This window comes from Acinonyx jubatus, chromosome X, assembly GCF_027475565.1.
Source record: "Acinonyx jubatus isolate Ajub_Pintada_27869175 chromosome X, VMU_Ajub_asm_v1.0, whole genome shotgun sequence".
Taxonomy (NCBI): domain Eukaryota; kingdom Metazoa; phylum Chordata; class Mammalia; order Carnivora; family Felidae; genus Acinonyx; species Acinonyx jubatus.
The window spans coordinates 45590144-45608409 of NC_069389.1; the positions used below are offsets into that span (position 1 = coordinate 45590144).

At 38.4% G+C, this 18266-nt stretch overlaps 1 protein-coding gene across 4 annotated transcripts in view; it reads right to left on the reverse strand.

The window, feature by feature from the left end:
- The window catches only part of PHF8 (PHD finger protein 8), a 94138-nt gene that overhangs the window by 12862 nt on the left and 63010 nt on the right, over nt 1-18266 (reverse strand). For 3 of the 4 annotated variants that reach the window (XM_015083414.3, XM_015083415.3, XM_015083413.3), the window contains one exon: nt 1680-1775. In XM_015083414.3, coding sequence (XP_014938900.2) covers nt 1680-1775 — 96 coding nt within the window. Of the gene's footprint in view, nt 1-1647; nt 1776-18266 lie in introns of all 4 variants that reach the window. The other variant, XM_053202354.1, reaches the window with a different exon arrangement.

Genomic DNA, 18266 nt, shown 5'->3' on the forward strand with positions numbered 1-18266 from the left:
AAGCAGGATATAAGCTTGTCTCTACACAGTGTAATTTTAACCATAAAAAGAAATACATAGGAAAAACAGACTTGAAAGAAACGTGTCAAAACACTAACACAGTGGTTGCTTCCGGGTAACTGGATCATGGGTGGTTTCTTCTTTACACTTTCCTCTATTTTCCATATTTTCCCACTTTTCTATTTTGCTAATCAGCCAGAAACTATATGAAAAAATACAATCAGAAAATAGGACTTAAAAAAGAAAAAAGTAACATTTGCTGACTGGCTCACTAAGAGAACACTTCCTAGGATTACTCTGCCACCCTTGTCCCCCAACCCCAAGCCAACAGCAGAAAGGCCAAATAAGGATGGGTGGGGCCAACAGGATCTTTATTTCCTGGGGAACCATGGGTAACTGAGATGCCAGCACCCTCTGTGAAAGACTGCTGCAGTAATGGCTTTCAATTTGCTCTCATCTCCCTGTAGCATAGGATTCTGCAGCTGTCTCTCTCTCTCTCCTCTCTCTTGAGATGTAATGTATTTCTCCAACCCTGGAATTGAGGCTTGACTATGTACCTTGCTTTGGCCAGTGGGACAATTGAAAACATGACACAGGCTGAGGCTTGAAAAGTGCTGGTAAGCTGGGGCTTTCCTTCTCTTACTACTGGACATGCTTCTGCTATCCTGTGGAAAAGCTCAGGCTGGCTCCCTGGTAGACCAGGAGAGACCACAGGGAGAGAGGCCCTAGCCACCCCAAATTAGGTCAAGACCCCTGAGGAAGATCTTTTTAGACCATCCAGCCCCAGCCAAGCCAGTCCAGATTAGGACAATAGCTTAGCCAACCTACAGAATCATGAGAAATGATCAGCCATTATTGTTCTGAGCTGCTAAGTTTTGGGTAGTTTAATAAGCAGCAAAAGCTAACTGACACAACCTCCACTGTGAAAACCACCGAACCAATGAGATGAATAAAATTACCCTCTAAATTCCATGTTCAACTCAATGACCATTCTTTTTTCCTTCCTCAGAGCTGGCCTCTCAGCCAGTATAGGTGACAGTCTAAGGAGTCTTGGGCCTTGTGGAGTTAGGCAGTCAGCAGAATTTCCTTCATTTGACAACATTATTTATTACCAAAGGTCTGGGATGACAGTAGCAGAATGTTCTCAGAAGTCTGAGACTGCTTGTTGGAATATGCTCAAGATCTTTTTTTGGAAGTTTATTTATTTATAATGAAAGAGAAAGTGTGCACAAGAGCATGAGTGGGGGAGGGGCAGAGAGAGGGAGAGAGAGAGAATCCCAAGCAGGCTCTGCACTGTCAGCACAGAACCCTATGTGGGTCTGGAAATCACAAACCTCGAGATTGTGACCTGTGCCAAAGTCAAAGTTGAATGCTTAACCAACTGAGCCACCCAGGTGTCCCTCAAGGTATTCTTTTCACTTCAAGCCATATAATATCAGAAGCAACATGGTTCGTTACCTCTGGCTATGCTGAGCTGAGTGCATGAAATGTGTCTTATCGATCATTTTTACTCCAGCCCCTAACATGGTACCTGGCACACAGGTGGTAATCAACAAATGTTTACTGAATAAACAAATGAATGACTGAATCATGTCTCCTTATGTTAAATATCCCAACTACCCCCAGCCTATTTTCCCCAAACCATACCTACAGAGTTTAAGGACAGAATACTGGATCACCTTTAGGACTCCATGGAGCATCATCTGAATTTTTCTTTTTCTTGGGTCGAGATTTCAAAGCAGGGTCATCATCATCAGACTCCAGGGAAGGATAAACTGCAGTGAAAGGGAAAAGCAGGGTAAACTGAGATTTCGTCCAGAAGGGTAAAGACAGATGGATACCTACATTTCAGCTCCTCCCACTCCTACCAGTAGCCCCTTTACTTAATTCATATACAAAGGCAGGAACCCCTGAATGTGCCACATATTTTTCATGTCTTTCTACCTTTGTACTTTTGCTGCAAATGTCCTTCTCCAAGCATCACCTAATTCTGATTCACTCTCAACATCCATTTAGTGAGCAACCTCATGAGTTACTTTACTGACCCTGCAAAATTCAGCTCCAGATTCACTACCTAAAGAAGCCTTCCTTGTTCTCCCAGTCTGATTGAAATGCTTCCTCAACTCTCCAGAGCATCCTGGGTATACCTCTACTGGAGTTACTTGTTATACAGCATTTAAGAATTGATAAGTAAATAGGTCACCCCTGATTTACCCTGAGGACAGGGATATGTATTATTTGATTTCAAACCAAGGGAGCCTAACAATGCAGAGTGGGCAATCAATAAGTGTTGGCTGAAATGGAAAAAGAAATGCTATGCACATTATTTACAGAAAGGGAATAAAAAGACCATCTGGGCTGAGTGGCAACTGAACTGGCAACAAGATTACTGGAAATGAATTATCTGAATGACAAAACACACATATACAAGTATCTCATCCTATACACATACATACAAACATCCAGTTTTATCATACTCTCCTCAAAAACCACATGTGACACCTATAGGATTTAATGGGAAAATGGTCTAGATAGATCCTACTGAAGTCAACTCTGTTACTACTGCTGCTAAACCTAAAAGAGAAGCAAAGTGAGAGTGAAACTTCTTCCTAATGATCCTACTCCCACTTCTTCTAATGACCAGCTTCAAATTTCTCTGGAATTCTACTTCATCAGAGGAATCCAGTCTTGTACTTCCTTCTAGTGGGACCTCTTTTTTTTGTAACTACATGAGATCATGGATGTTAACTAAGTATACTGTGGTAATTATTTCACAATATATGTAAGCCAAGTCTGAATACTGTATATGGTATACTTTATACAATTCTGTATGTCAATTATTTCTTAATAAAACTTAAAAAAAAGAAAAAAACGATTTTTTAAAAAATTGTGTGAAAGAGAAAATTAAATTCATTTAAGACTTAATGACAAAAATATATTTTCTAGTTCCTAAAAAAGGAAAGCTGATATAATACACACATTAATAAAATGAAAAGACATGATCATCTCAGTTGATGCAGGAAAAGAATGTGACAAAACCCAACACCCATTCAAGATAAAAAACACTCAGATAAAAGGGCACTTCCTCAATACAGTAACAGACATTTATGAAAACCCACAACTGCTCTCTCCCCGGTATCTCACCGCTGCGTCAGTGCAGTTAGGCATCAGCAAATTAATGAGAGGAGAGAGGAGGCCCCTGCTCTTGGGCACCCGCAGGAACTTACTCCAGCTCCAGACACACCGTAAACACTTTCATCTAACAGAAGATAAGCTGTGAAGTCGGATTTCTGAACCACAAGACACTTGTGTAAAAACTGCATTCCATGCCAGGCCTGAAATGTTCCAAAGCTCAGTTCGCTATCAGCATCCCAGGTGGTGCAATTAATAAAGAGCTAGCGTGAGGCCACTGGCACAAACAAGGCAGCTACTTAGAACCTGAACTTTCTATTTGTTCCATTCCTTGGGTAGATAACGCCTGTTAATTACTCTGGAGGTTTTGTTAGAACATTCTATCTGGTCTCACTGGATCAAGCTCTCCTCTCCAGATCGCCCTATATGGGGAACAGAAAATAATCCTCGTTTCAATGTATTTTCTTTTAGAAATTATTTTGGCGAGGAGAGAGGGAAGATGGCGGCGTAGGAGGACGCTGGGCTCACCGCGCGTCCTGCTGATCACATAGATTCCACCTACACCTGCCTAAATAACCCAGAAAACCGCCAGAGAATTAGCAGAATGGAGTCTCCGGAGCCAAGCGCAGACGAGAGGCCCACGGAAGAGGGGCCCCTCCTGAAGTGGATCACCTAAGGAGAAGCGAGCTAAGCCTGCCCCTCCTGCCCCCGTGCACCTTGCCTACCCACCCCAGCTAATACGCCAGATCCCAGCATCACAAGCCTGGCAGTGTGCAAGTAGCCCAGACGGGCCACGCCACCCCACAGTGAATCCCGCCCCTAGGAGAGGGGAAGAGAAGGCACACACCAGTCTGACTGTGGCCCCAGCAGTGGGCTGGAGGCAGACATCACGTCGGGCTGCGGCCCTGCCCACCAACTCCAGTTATACACCACAGCACAGGGGAAGTGCCCTGCAGGTCCTCACCACTCCAGGGACTATCCAAAATGACCAAGCGGAAGAATTCCCCTCAGAAGAATCTCCAGGAAATAACAACAGCTAATGAACTGATCAAAAAGGATTTAAATAATATAACAGAAAGTGAATTTAGAATAATAGTCATAAAATTAATTGCTGGGCTTGAAAACAGTATAGAGGACAGCAGAGAATCTCTTGCTACAGAGATCAAGGGACTAAGGAACAGTCACGAGGAGCTGAAAAGCACTTTAAACGAAATGCAAAACAAAATGGAAACGACGACAGCTCGGATTGAAGAGGCAGAGGAGAGAATAGGTGAACTAGAAGATAAAGTTATGGAAAAAAGAGGAAGCTGAGAGAAAGAGAGATAAAAAAATCCAGGAGTATGAGGGGAAAATTAGAGAACTAAGTGATACACTAAAAAGAAATAATATACGCATAATTGGTATCCCAGAGGAGGAAGAGAGAGGGAAAGGTGCTGAAGGGGTATTGAAGAAATTATAGCTGAGAACTTCCCTGAACTGGGGAAGGAAAAAGGTATTGAAATCCAAGAGGCACAGAGAACTCCCTTCAGACGTAACTTGAATCGATCTTCTGCACGACATATCATAGTAAAACTGGCAAAATACAAGGATAAAGAGAAAATTCTGAAAGCAGCAAGGGGTAAACGTGCCCTCACATATAAAGGGAGACCTATAAGACTCGTGACTGATCTCTCTTTTGAAACTTGGCAAGCCAGAAAGAATTGGCACGAGATCTTCAGTGTGCTAAACAGAAAAAATATGCAGCCGAGAATCCTTTATCCAGCAAGTCTGTCATTTAGAATAGAAGGAGAGATAAAGGTCTTCCCAAACAAACAAAAACTGAAGGAATTTGTCACCGCTAAACCAGCCCTACAAGAGATCCTAAGGGGGACCCTGTGAGACAAAGTACCAGAGACATCACTACAAGCATAAAACATACAGACATCACAATGACTCTAAACCCGTATCTTTCTATAATAACACTGAATGTAAACGGATTAAATGCGCCAACCAAAAGACAAAGGGTATCAGAATGGATAAAAAAACAAGACCCATCTATTTGCTGTCTACAAGAGACTCATTTTAGACCTGAGGACACCTTTAGATTGAGAGTGAGGGGATGGAGAACTATTTATCATGCTACTGGAAGCCAAAAGAAAGCTGGAGTAGCCATACTTATATCAGACAAACTAGACTTTAAATTAAAGGCTGTAACAAGAGATGAAGAAGGGCATTATATAATAATCACAGGCTCTATCCATCAGGAAGAGCTAACAATTATAAATGTCTATGCGCCAAATACCAGAGCCCCAAATATATAAAACAATTACTCATAAACATAAGCAACCTTATTGATAAGAATGTGGTAATTGCAGGGGACTTTAACACCCCACTTACAGAAATGGATAGATCATCTAGACACATGGTCAATAAAGAAACGAGGGCCCTGAATGATACATTGGATCAGATGGACTTGACAGATATATTTAGAACTCTGCATCCCAAAGCAACAGAATATACTTTCTTCTCGAGTGCACATGGAACATTCTCCAAGATAGATCATATACTGGGTCACAAAACAGCCCTTCATAAGTTTACAAGAATTGAAATTATACCATGCATACTTTCAGACCACAATGCTATGAAGCTTGAAATCAACCACAGGAAAAAGTCTGGAAAACCTCCAAAAGCATGGAGGTTAAAGAACAGCCTACTAACGAATGAGTGGGTCAACCAGGCAATTAGAGAAGAAATTAAAAAATATATGGAAACAAATGAAAATGAAAATACAACAATCCAAACGCTTTGGGACGCAGTGAAGGCAGTCCTGAGAGGAAAATACATTGCAATCCAGGCCTATCTCAACAAACAAGAAAAATCCCAAATACAAAATCTAACAGCACACCTAAAGGAAATAGAAGCAGAACAGCAAAGGCAGCCTAAACCCAGCAGAAGAAGAGAAATAATAAAGATCAGAGCAGAAATAAACAATATAGAATCTAAAAAAACTGTAGAGCAGATCAATGAAACCAAGAGTTGGTTTTTTGAAAAAATAAACAAAATTGACAAACCTCGAGCCAGGCTTCTCAAAAAGAAAAGGGAGATGACCCAAATAGATAAAATCATGAAGGAAAATGGAATTATTACAACCAATCCCTCAGAGATACAAACAATTATCAGGGAATACTATGAAAACTTATATGCCAACAAACTGGACAACCTGGAAGAAATGGACAAATTCCTAAACACCCACACTCTTCCAAAACTCAATCAGGAGGAAAGAGAAAGCTTGAACAGACCCATAACCAGCGAAGAAATTGAATCGGTTATCAAAAATCTCCCAACAAATAAGAGTCCAGGACCAGATGGCTTCCCAGGGGAGTTCTACCAGACGTTAAAAGCAGAGATAATACCTATCCTTCTCAAGCTATTCCAAGAAATAGAAAGGGAAGGAAAACTTCCAGACTCATTCTATGAAGCCAGTATTACTTTGATTCCTAAACCAGCCAGAGACCCAGTAAAAAAAGAGAACTACAGGCCAATATCCCTGATGAATATGGATGCAAAAATTCTCAATAAGATACTAGCAAATCGAATTCAACGGCATATAAAAAGAGTTATTCACCATGACCAAGTGGGATTCATTCCTGGGATGCAGGGCTGGTTCAACATTTGCAAATCAATCAACGTGATACATCACATTAACAAAAAAAAAAGAGAAGAACCATATGATCCTGTCAATCGATGCAAAAAAGGCCTTTGACAAAATCCAGCACCCTTTCTTAATAAAAACCCTTGAGAAACTCAGGATAGAAGGAACAAACTTAAAGATCATAAAAGCCATTTATGAAAAGCCCACAGCTAACATCATCCTCAATGGGGAAAAACTGAGAGCTTTTTCCCTGAGATCAGGAACACGACAGTGATGCCCACTCTCACCGCTGTTGTTTAACATAGTGTTCGAAGTGCTAGCATCAGCAATCAGACAACAAAAGGAAATCAAACGCATGAAAATTGGCAAAGATGAAGTCAAGCTTTCGCTTTTTGCAGATGACATGATATTATACATGGAAAATCCGATAGACTCCACCAAAAGTCTGCTAGAACTGATACATGAACTCAGCAAAGTTGCAGGATACAAAATCAATGTACAGAAATCAGTTGCATTCTTATACACTAACAATGAAGCAACAGAAAGACAAATAAAGAAACTGATCCCATTCACAATTGCACCAAGAAGCATAAAATACCAGGAATAAATCTAACCAAAGATGTAAAAGATCTGTATGCTGAAAACTATAGAAAACTTACGAAGGTAATTGAAGAAGATTTAAAGAAATGGAAAGACATTCCCTGCTCATGGATTGGAGGAATAAATATTGTCAAAATGTCAATACTACCCAAAGCTATCTACACATTCAATGCAATCCCAATCAAAATTGCACCAGCATTCTTCTCGAAACTAGAACAAGCAATCCTAAAATTCATATGGAACCACAAAAGGCCCCGAATAGCCAAAGGAATTTTGAAGAAGACCAAAGCAGGAGGCATCACAATCCCAGACTTTAGCCTCCACTACAAAGCTGTAATCCTCAAGACAGCATGGTATTGGCACAAAAACAGACACATAGACCAATGGAATAGAATAGAAACCCCAGAACTAGACCCACAAACGTATGGCCAACTCATCTTTGACAAAGCAGGAAAGAGCATCCAATGGAAAAAAGACAGCCTCTTTAACAAATGGTGCTGGGAGAACTGGACAGCAACATGCAGAAGGTTGAAACTAGACCACTTTCTCACACCATTCACAAAAATAAACTCAAAATGGATAAAGGACCTGAATGTGAGACAGGAAACCATCAAAACCTTAGAGGAGAAAGCAGGAAAAGACCTCTCTGACCTCAGCCGTAGCAATCTCTACTCGACACATCCCCAAAGGCAAGGGAATTAAAAGCAAAAGTGAATTACTGGGACCTTATGAAGATAAAAAGCTTCTGCACAGAAAAGGAAACAACCAACAAAACTAAAAGGCAACCAACGGAATGGGAAAAGATATTTGCAAATGACATATCGGAAAAAGGGCTAGTATCCAAAATCTATAAAGAGCTCACCAAACTCCACACCCGAAAAACAAAGAACCCAGTGAAGAAATGGGCACAAAACATGAATAGACACTACTCTAAGGAAGACATCCGGATGGCCAACAGGCACATGAAAAGATGTTCAACGTCGCTCCTTATCAGAGAAATACAAATCAAAACCACACTCAGATATCACCTCACGCCAGTCAGAGTGGCCAAAATGAACAAATCAGGAGACTACAGATGCTGGAGAGGATGTGGAGAAACGGGAACCTTCTTGCACTGTTGGTGGGAATGCAAATTGGTGCAGCCGCTCTGGAAAGCAGTGTGGAGGTTCCTCAAAAAATTAAAAATAGACCTACCCTATGACCCAGCAATAGCACTGCTAGGAATTTATCCAAGGGATACAGGAGTACTGATGCATAGGGGCACTTGTACCCCAATGTTTATAGCAGCACTCTCAACAATAGCCAAATTATGGAAAGAGCCTAAATGTCCATCAAGTAATGAATGGATAAAGAAATTGTGGTTTATATACACAATGGAATACTACGTGGCAATGAGAAAAAATGAAATATGGCCTTTTGTAGCAACGTGGATGGACCTGGAGAGTGTGATGCTAAGTGAAATAAGCCATACAGAGAAAGACAGATACCATATGGTTTCACTCTTATGTGGATCCTGAGAAACTTAACAGAAACCCATGGGGGAGGGGAAGGAAAAAAAAAAAGAAGAGGTTAGAGTGGGAGAGAGCCAAAGCATAAGAGACTGTTAAAAACTGAGAACAAACTGAGGGTTGATGGGGGGTGGGAGGGAGGGGAGGGTGGGTGATGGGTATTGAGGAGGGCACCTTTTGGGATGAGCACTGGGTGTTGTATGGAAACCAATTTGACAATAAATTTCATATATTAAAAAAAAAAAAAGAAAACCCACAACTAACATCAGACTCAAAAGTGAAAGGCTAAAACTTTTCCCTGAAGATGAAGAATGAGACAATTATGCCCACTTTCACCACTATTATTCAACATTGTACTAGAAGTTCTATCCAGAACAATTAGGCAAGAAAAAGAAACAAAAGGCATCAAATTGGAAACGAAGAAATAAAACTCTATTTGCAGATGACTTTATGCTATGTACAGAAAAATCTTAAAGAATCTTCAAAAATCTATTAGAGCTAATAATAGAAATCAGTAAAGTTTAAGGATCATGAGAGCTAATAACAGAAATCAGTAAAGTTTAAGGATTATGAGATCAATGTAAAAATCAGTTGTGTTTCTAGAACAACAATATGTAAAGAAAATTAAGAGAACAATTCCATGTACAATAGCATCAAAAAGAATAAAGCAAATAAGAATAAATTTTAATCAAGGAGGTATGAGACTTATATACTGAAAACTATAAAACATTACTGAAAGAAATTAAAGAAGACCTAAATAAATGGAAAACCAGCCCATGTTCATAGATTGGAGTTCTTAATATTGTTAAGATGGCAATAATATCCAAAGCATTCTACAAATTCAATGCAATTCCTATCAAAATACTGATGGCATTTTTTTGCAGAAATGGAAAAGTTGATCCTAAAATTCCAATGGAATTGCAAGGTACCTGGAATTGCCAAAACAATCTTGAAAAAGAATAGAATGATGGAATAAAATTGAGAGTCCAGAAAGAAACCCCAACATCTATAGTCAATTGAATTTGTGACAAGGGTTCCAAGAACATTCTATGGGGACAAGACAGTCTCTTTAAAAGTGAGTGTTATACAAAGAAACATAGTAAAAAACTCATTGATAAATGAAAATCACATATTAAAAATTATTCAAATAATCCAAATGAGGGAAGGAAATGAGAAAGAAAAACAAAAAGAGAAAACAAATATAAATGACACAATAAAATCGTAAGCCTTCATCTGAACATATCATTAGTTACATTAAACATAAATGGTCTAAAAATAGATAATCAATAAGGATTTTTAAAAACACCATAGAACTCAAGTAAATGGTTACAAAAAACTCACTTTAAATGAAATCATATAGGTAAGAAATAAAAGAATAGAACAGTAACTTAAATTTCCCCTGAAAAATACCTACCATTGTGTGCATTTTTAATTTGTTGAAATGCCATTGTTTCTTAGTTTATTCAGTACTACATCTGAAATCTGTATGTTTCTGTGTGTAAATCTAACCCATTATTTCTGACTGTGCTAACATTTACCACCCATGACTTCTCCTTTCCCCAAAGGATGGCATCAAGGCCCCCTATAGGAATATTAGCATACCTGTCTCCTGATGGATTTGTGGAGACATTCTCTGGGCTACATGTTCCACAGTAAGATTTCATGATTAATATTCTTGCCACCAGACTGCACCAGTATGGTCCTGCTATATCCCTGTAAGCACTGAAGTCAGAATTCTAAATTACACTAAGTGATTATGTGGTTGCATCCATTTGCATTTTTCTGCAGATAAGTGAGGTGTACAGCGGTTTCCTGACCTCCAATGAATGAGTCAGTTCAATCTTAGAAGCTTATTTTCCTTTCTTTTTTTCAAACAGTGAATACAGGTTTCCTCTTGGTTCAGTTTAGAGAAATGAGGCCTCATCTTATTCTAAATTATTTCAGTGAATAGCAGTGAGAACAGATTCAAGTTTTTTTTTCTCTTAATTCTGTATGGATGTGAATCAAATATCACTTGGGAACCAAAGATAAAGGATACAGGCTGAGTTCTGGGTCATGGTAAAAATAAATGAATCAATGAATAAATGAATGAATACATAAATAAAAAGGAAGAAAGGAAGAAAATGATATAACATACCATTAATTAAAGAAAGCTGGATTAACTATATTATCAGACAAAGTAACTTCAGATCAAGAAAAATTACCTGGAACATAAAGGGAACTAACATAATGACAAGAGGTTGAACTCAATAAGAAGGCATAACAATCTTAAATGTAGATGCACCTAACAGCAGAGCTTCCAAGTACATGAAGTAGAAACTTATGGAACTAAAAAGGGATATAGACAAATCCTTAATTATAATTGGGAGACTTCAACACTTCTCTCTCAGTAATTGATACAAGTACACAGAAAATCAGCAAAGATATAGAACATTATCATCAATCAGCTTGACCTAATTGAAACTTTTAGAACACTCAACCCAACAATAGTTGAATATACATTATTATCAAGTTCACAGTGCAAAATTATCAACATAGACTAAATCCTGAGTAATAAAAAAAATCATAGTAAATATTAAATAAAACCAAAAGTAGGTCTTTTGAAAAGATCCATTAACTGATAAAATGCCAGCAAGAATGACAAAGGAAAAAGGACAAGACACAAATTACTAATATCAAGAATAAAAAGGGAGATACTAAAGACATCACAGACATTAAAAGGATACTAGGAGAATACTACAAACAATTCTGTTTGTAGTATTAATACTATTACTACTAGTAATAATACCTACTAAGGAAAATAAAACCATAGTTAAAACTTGAAAAAGAAGTCTCTAGGCACAGATGGTTTCATTTATAAATTCAACTAAACACTTGAAAAAAGAAAAAAAAAACCACTAATTCTACACAACCAGTTCCACAAAATAGAAGAGAAGGGAATATTTCCCAGCTCATTGTTTGAGGCCAGCATTGCCCTTATACCAAAACTGAAGTCAGAGAGTAAAAAAAAACTTACAGACCAGTATCAATCATAAACATAGACACAAAAATCCTCAGTGAAATTCTAGTAATTGAATCGGGTAATATATAAAAAGATTAATATACCATGATCAAGTAAGGTCTATACTGTAATTTTAAGTCTGGTTCAATATTTGAAAATCAATCAATGTAACCTACCATATTAATAGACAAAAGAAGAAAAACCACATGATCATATCCATTGACAGAACAAAAACACTGTGCAAAATTCAATACCCACTCATAAATAAACTCTCAGAAAAACAGGAATAGAAATGAACTTCCTTAACCTGACAACCTATGGCTAATATTATAATAGTGAAAAGACTGAGTGTTTTCCCCCTTACATTGGAAACAAGGTAAGGTTGTTCACTCACCATACAGTGCTTCAAGTTCTAGCCAAAACAAAAAGGCAAGAAGAAATAAAAGACTTACAGATTAGAACGAAATGAATTAAGACTGTCTATATTTGCACATGACATAATCATCTATACAAAAAATCCCAAGAATATATTTTTGAAACTCCTAGAATAAATTAATATACCAATATTGCAGGATACAAGGTCAATACACCAAAATCATATTTATGCATACTAGCATTTAACAATTGGAAACCAAAAGTTAAAAAAGGTACCATTCATAATATCTCCAAAAATACAGAACTTTGGGATAAATCTAACAAAACATGTACAGGATCTGTATGTAAAATCTATAAAACACCGATGAAAGATATTTTAAAAAGATTAAATACAGAGGAATATACCATATACATAGATTAGAAGATTCAATATATCTAAGATGCCAATTGTCTCACAGTCATTGTAGAAATAGTTTGGTGATTTCTCAAAGACTTAAACATAGAATTAGCATATGACCTAGCAATTCTACTCCTAGGTATATGCTCAGGACAAATGAAAACATAACATATCCACACAGAAACATAGACGCAAATGTCTATAGCAGCATTATTCATAATAGCCAAAAGATGGAAATAACCCAAATGCCCATTAGCAGATGAACAGATAAACAAATTGTGGCATATCCATACAATGAAATACTGTTCATCCATAAAAAGGAACAAAATACTGATATATTCTACAACTTAGATGAACCTTGAAAACATTATGCTAAACAAAATAAGCCAGACACAAAAGGTCAAATATTACATTATTACTTTATATGAAATATCTATAATGGGCAAGAAAGAAATCAGACAGAAAGCAGATTAGTGATTACCAGGAGATGAGTGTTACCAGCAGGGTAACAATCATTTAATGGATATGGGGAGTTTTTCTGAGGTGATGAAAATGTTTTGGAAACAGAGAGAGGCACTGGTTTCATAACACTGTAAATGCACTAAATGCCACTGAATTGTACAATTTAAAATGGTTAAATTACATGTTTTGTGAATTTTACCTCAATGAAAAATAAAGATGCTAATTTTCACCAAACTGATCTATACATTTAAATACAATTCCAATCAAAATTCCAGAAGAAATGTTTGTGGCTTCAGATAAACTAATTCTAAAATTTACATGGAAGGGCAAAACTGAACTCATAGTAGGGCTATAGTAATCAAGACAATAAAGTACTGGCAAAGGCACAGATACATAGATCAGTGCAAAAGAATGAAACAATTCAGAAACAGACCCACACAAATTTGGCCATTTGACGTTTTACAAAGGTGTAAACGCAAGTCAATGGTGAAAAGTCTATTAAACAAATGGTGGTGTTGTGACAACTGGACATCCATATGCCAAAAAAGGGGCGGGAACCTCAACCTAAACATGCCTTATGTAAAACTTCAGTCAGAATAGATCATGGATAGAAATGTAAAACCATAACATTTTTAGATGAAAAGAGACAACTGTTATGACCTGAGTTTACATAAAGAATTGCTAAAGGAGACATCAAAAGCATAATCATTAAAAGATAAAATTGAATGGCACCTGGGTGGTTCAGTTGGTTGAGTGTCCGACTCTTGATTTCAGCTTAGGTCATGATCCCAGGGTTGTGGGATCGAGTCCCATGTCAGGCTCCATGCTTAGCATGGAGCCTGCCTAAGATTTTCTCTCTCTCTCTCTCTCTCTCTCTCTCTCTCTCTCTCTCTCTCCCCCTCCCTCCGCCCCTCTCCTTCACTTGTAGTCTCTAAAAAATAAATAAATAAAATTGAGACACTGGACTTTTCTAGAAAATGTAAGTGCTTACTTTAAGAAAGAAAGTGTTAAGAATGAAAGACAAGCTATAGACTAGGAGAAAATATATCTGATAAGAGACTTGAACTCAGACTATAAAGAAATTTCAAAGCTCAACACTTAAGAAATAAAAAGCACAACTAAAAAAAGGAGCAAATGTTGGAAGATGGAGGAGTAGGAGGATCCTGATCTTGCTTGTCCTACAGACTTACCAAGGTAACAGCCACATCAGTGCAACTGACACTGAAAATGACCAAAGGCTGGTAGAACAGACATTACACAGTTAATTGTAAACAGGAGGCCACATCAAAAGGGTAGGAGGGATGGAGATGAGACTAATCACAAACAGAAGGGACACTACAAGCACAAAGAAGTGAGAAGATCAGACCCCACCCCAGGCACAGAGGACCCACACTGGAAAGACGAGTTTCTGTAACATTTGGCTTTGAAAAAGAAGTGGGGCTTCACTTTGAGAGTTTTTACACTCAGCAGGGCTTACCTCCAGGTACTTTAAAAACCAGTGGGCTTAGATCCTGGGAAGAGCTATATTATATTCTAGAGAATTGGGGGGCAATAGAAAACTGGGACCCAGCCCTTCAAGGGCCAGTAAAACAAATAACTTGGCCAAGATACAGCACGGAAGCAGCAGTTTGAAAAGCACCTGGGATATACTGAAGATTTATTTACTAATCTCAGAACTTGCACTAGAGGAGCAGGAATTTTTAGGAGACCTCTCCAAGAACAAAACTGTTGGTAGGCATCATTTCTCTTTCCCTGTCCCCAGTGTGGATAGCAGGTCACTTGTGGGAACCAGTGTAAACACTGTCTACCTATCTTGCTAGCACCATGTGCCCTTCCCCCTTCCTCTCCTGCCAATCGGTCCATCCAACCTACCCCACTGAAGAGAGAGGTCTCCCTCCAAAGCTACTCTTGTCCCAATATGCTCTGCAAGGAACCCCAGCAGAGAAAAGCACCAGTCCAAAGTGACTACTGTCTGGGAGAGAAGGGAAGATAACCATACACACCAGTATGCCCTCAGTCCCAGTGCCCGAACCTTATAACTGGCAGCACAGAGATAGTGCCCTGCCCATCAGTCCTAGACTGGGGGCAGGCATCTTGTCCAACTGTCAGCTCCACCGATCAATGAAAGCCTCTGGGAGTACAATATAGAGACTGCCCTGTAGGTCAATGTGACTACAGCCCCAGGAGATGAGCTGAGGGCAGGCAAGTGTGTAACTACTGACACCACCCAACTTATAAGCCCATGGCAAACCCAGACAGGCCCTTTAACAGCACAGGGACCAAATCCTGCCCTGTGTGCCCAAAGTAGGCAGAGTAGGTCATTACAACCAAGTGGACTGAAGGTATATGTGGCTCAGTTACAATAGTAGAGGCACACCCACCCACAAAAGAGACACCTCTAACTTGTCTGGTTCTGGTGAACAGGGGACATTGTGCTAAAGGGCACCACAGGACCACTTCTTCATAAGGTCACTACTTTCAAGATCAGGAATTGTAGCCTAATTTCCTAATAGACAGAAACAAAGACAGAGTCAGACAAAATGAGGAGACAGAGGAATATGTATGAAATCAAAGAACAGGACAAAACCACAACAAAACAGCTAAATTAAATGAAGTAATATGCCTGTTAAGAGAATTCAAAGTAATGGTCATAAAAATACTCACTGGACTTGAGAAAAGAATGAAGGATCTCAGTGAGACCTTTAACAAAGAGCCAGAAAATATAAAAAAGACCCAGTCAGGTGCCAATAACTCAATAACTGAAATAAAAATATACTAGAAGGAATCAATAGCAGATTAGAGGAGGAAGAATAATGGATCAGCAATCTGGAAGACGGTAATGGAAAGCAACCAAGCTGGGCAGCAAAAAGAAAAAAAATGAGAATTGGTTAAGGAACTCAGTAACATTATCAAGTACAATAACATTCACATTATAAGGATCACAGAATCAGAAGAAAAGAGAGAGAGAAGGGAGCAGAAAATTTACTTGAAGAAATAATAGCTGAAAACTTTCCTAATCTGAGGTAGGAAACAGATATCCTGATCCTGGAAGCACAGAGAGTACCCAACAAAATTATCCCAAGGAGGACCACAGCAAAACACATGATAATTAAAATGGCAAAAAGCAGTGATAAAGAGAGAATTTTAAAAGTAGCAAGAGAAAATGAAACCATTACATACAAGAGAAACCCTGTAAGGTTATCAGCTAATTTCTCTGCAGAAACTTGTCAGGCCAGAAGGGAGTGGCATCATATATTCAAAGTGCTGAAAGGAAAAAACCTGCAACCAAGAATATGCAAACCCACCAAGGACATCATTCAGAACAGAAAGACAGATAAAGAATTTCCCAGACAAAAGAAAAAAGTTAAAGGAGTTCATCACCAATAAACCAGCCCTGCAAGAAATGTTAAAGGGAATTATTTGAGTGGAAAGAGAAGGCCTTAATCACAAGTAAGAAAATAATGGGAAAAAATTTCACAGGTAAATGCAAACACATAATAAAAGTAGTACATAAATCACTTATCAAATCAGTATGAAGGTTAAAGCACAAAGACAGTAAAATCAATTATATCTATAAAATCAGTCAAGAGGGGCGCCTGGGTGGCTCAGTCGGTTAAGCGGCCGACTTCAGCTCAGGTCATGATCTCGCAGTCCGTGAGTTCGAGCCCCGCGTCGGGCTCTGTGCTGACAGCTCAGAGCCTGAAGCCTGTTTCGGATTCTGTGTCTCCCTCTCTCTGACCCTCCCCCGTTCATGCTCTGTCTCTGTCTCAAAAATAAATAAACGTTAAAAAAAATTTTTAAAAAAATCAGTCAAGGGATTCACAAAAGAAAAGGATGTAAAGTATGATGTTATATACATAAAACATGGGGAGTGGTAAAAATTTAATGTTTTAAGTGGGTACCAACTTAAGCGACCATCAACTTAATATAGACTGCTATAGGCATAAGATGTTATTATGAACCTAATGATAACCACAAATCAAAAACTTGTAATACATACACAAAAAATAAAGAGAAAGGAATCTAAGCATATCACGCAAAAATGCAATTAAACTACAAGGGAAGAGAGCAAAAGAACTACAGAAATAACTGAAAAACAAATAACAATGGCAATAAGTACATACCCTCCAATAATTACTTTAAATGTAAATGGACTAAATGATCCAATCAAAAGACACAGGGTGGTTGAATGGAGAAAAGACCAAGACCCATCTATAAGAGGCTCACTTCAGACCTAAGATATATGCAGACTGAAAGTGAAAGGATGGAAAAACATTTACCATGCAAATGGAAGCAAAAAGAAACCTGGGTAGCAATACTGATGTCAAACAAAATAGACTTCATTTTTATAAGTTTACTTATTTATTTTGAGAGTGAGAGAGTGCAAGAGTATGAGCAGGGGAGGGGCAGAGAGAGAGGGAGAGAGGATCCCAAGCAGGCTCCGTGATGTCAGTGCAGAGCCCGATGCAGGGCTTGATCCCATGAACTATGAGATCATGACCTGAGCTGAGATCAAGAGTTGGACACTTAACTGACTGAGCCACTCAAGCACCCCTGATATCAAACAAAATAAACTTTAAAACAAAGACTGCAACAAGAGACAAGGAAGGACTAATGATAAAGTGAACAATCCAACAAAAGGATAGAACAATTGTAAATATTTAGGCGCCCAACATGGAATCACCTAAATACATAAAACAACTATTAACAAAGTAAGGATCTGCAGTAAGGATCAATGCAAGGATCATTCAGAAAGAAAATCAACAAGGAAACAATGGCTTTGAATGACACATTGGACCAGATGGCCCTAATAGATATATTCAGAATATTTCAACTAAAAAGAGAATACTCATTCTTTTTAAGTGCACATGGAGCCGTCTTCAGAATAGAACACCTGTAAAGCCATGAAACAAGTCTCAATAAATTTAAAAAGACTGAAATCGTATGATGTATCTTTTCTGACTACAACAGTATGAAACTAGAAGTCAACCACAAGACTAACTCTGGAAAAAGCACAAATACATGGAGGCTAAATAACATGCTACTCAACAGTGAATGGATCAACCAAGAAATCAAAGAGGAAATTTTAAAAACACATGGAAACAAATGAAAATGAAAACACAATTGTCCAAAATAACTGGAATGCAGCAAAAGGTGTTC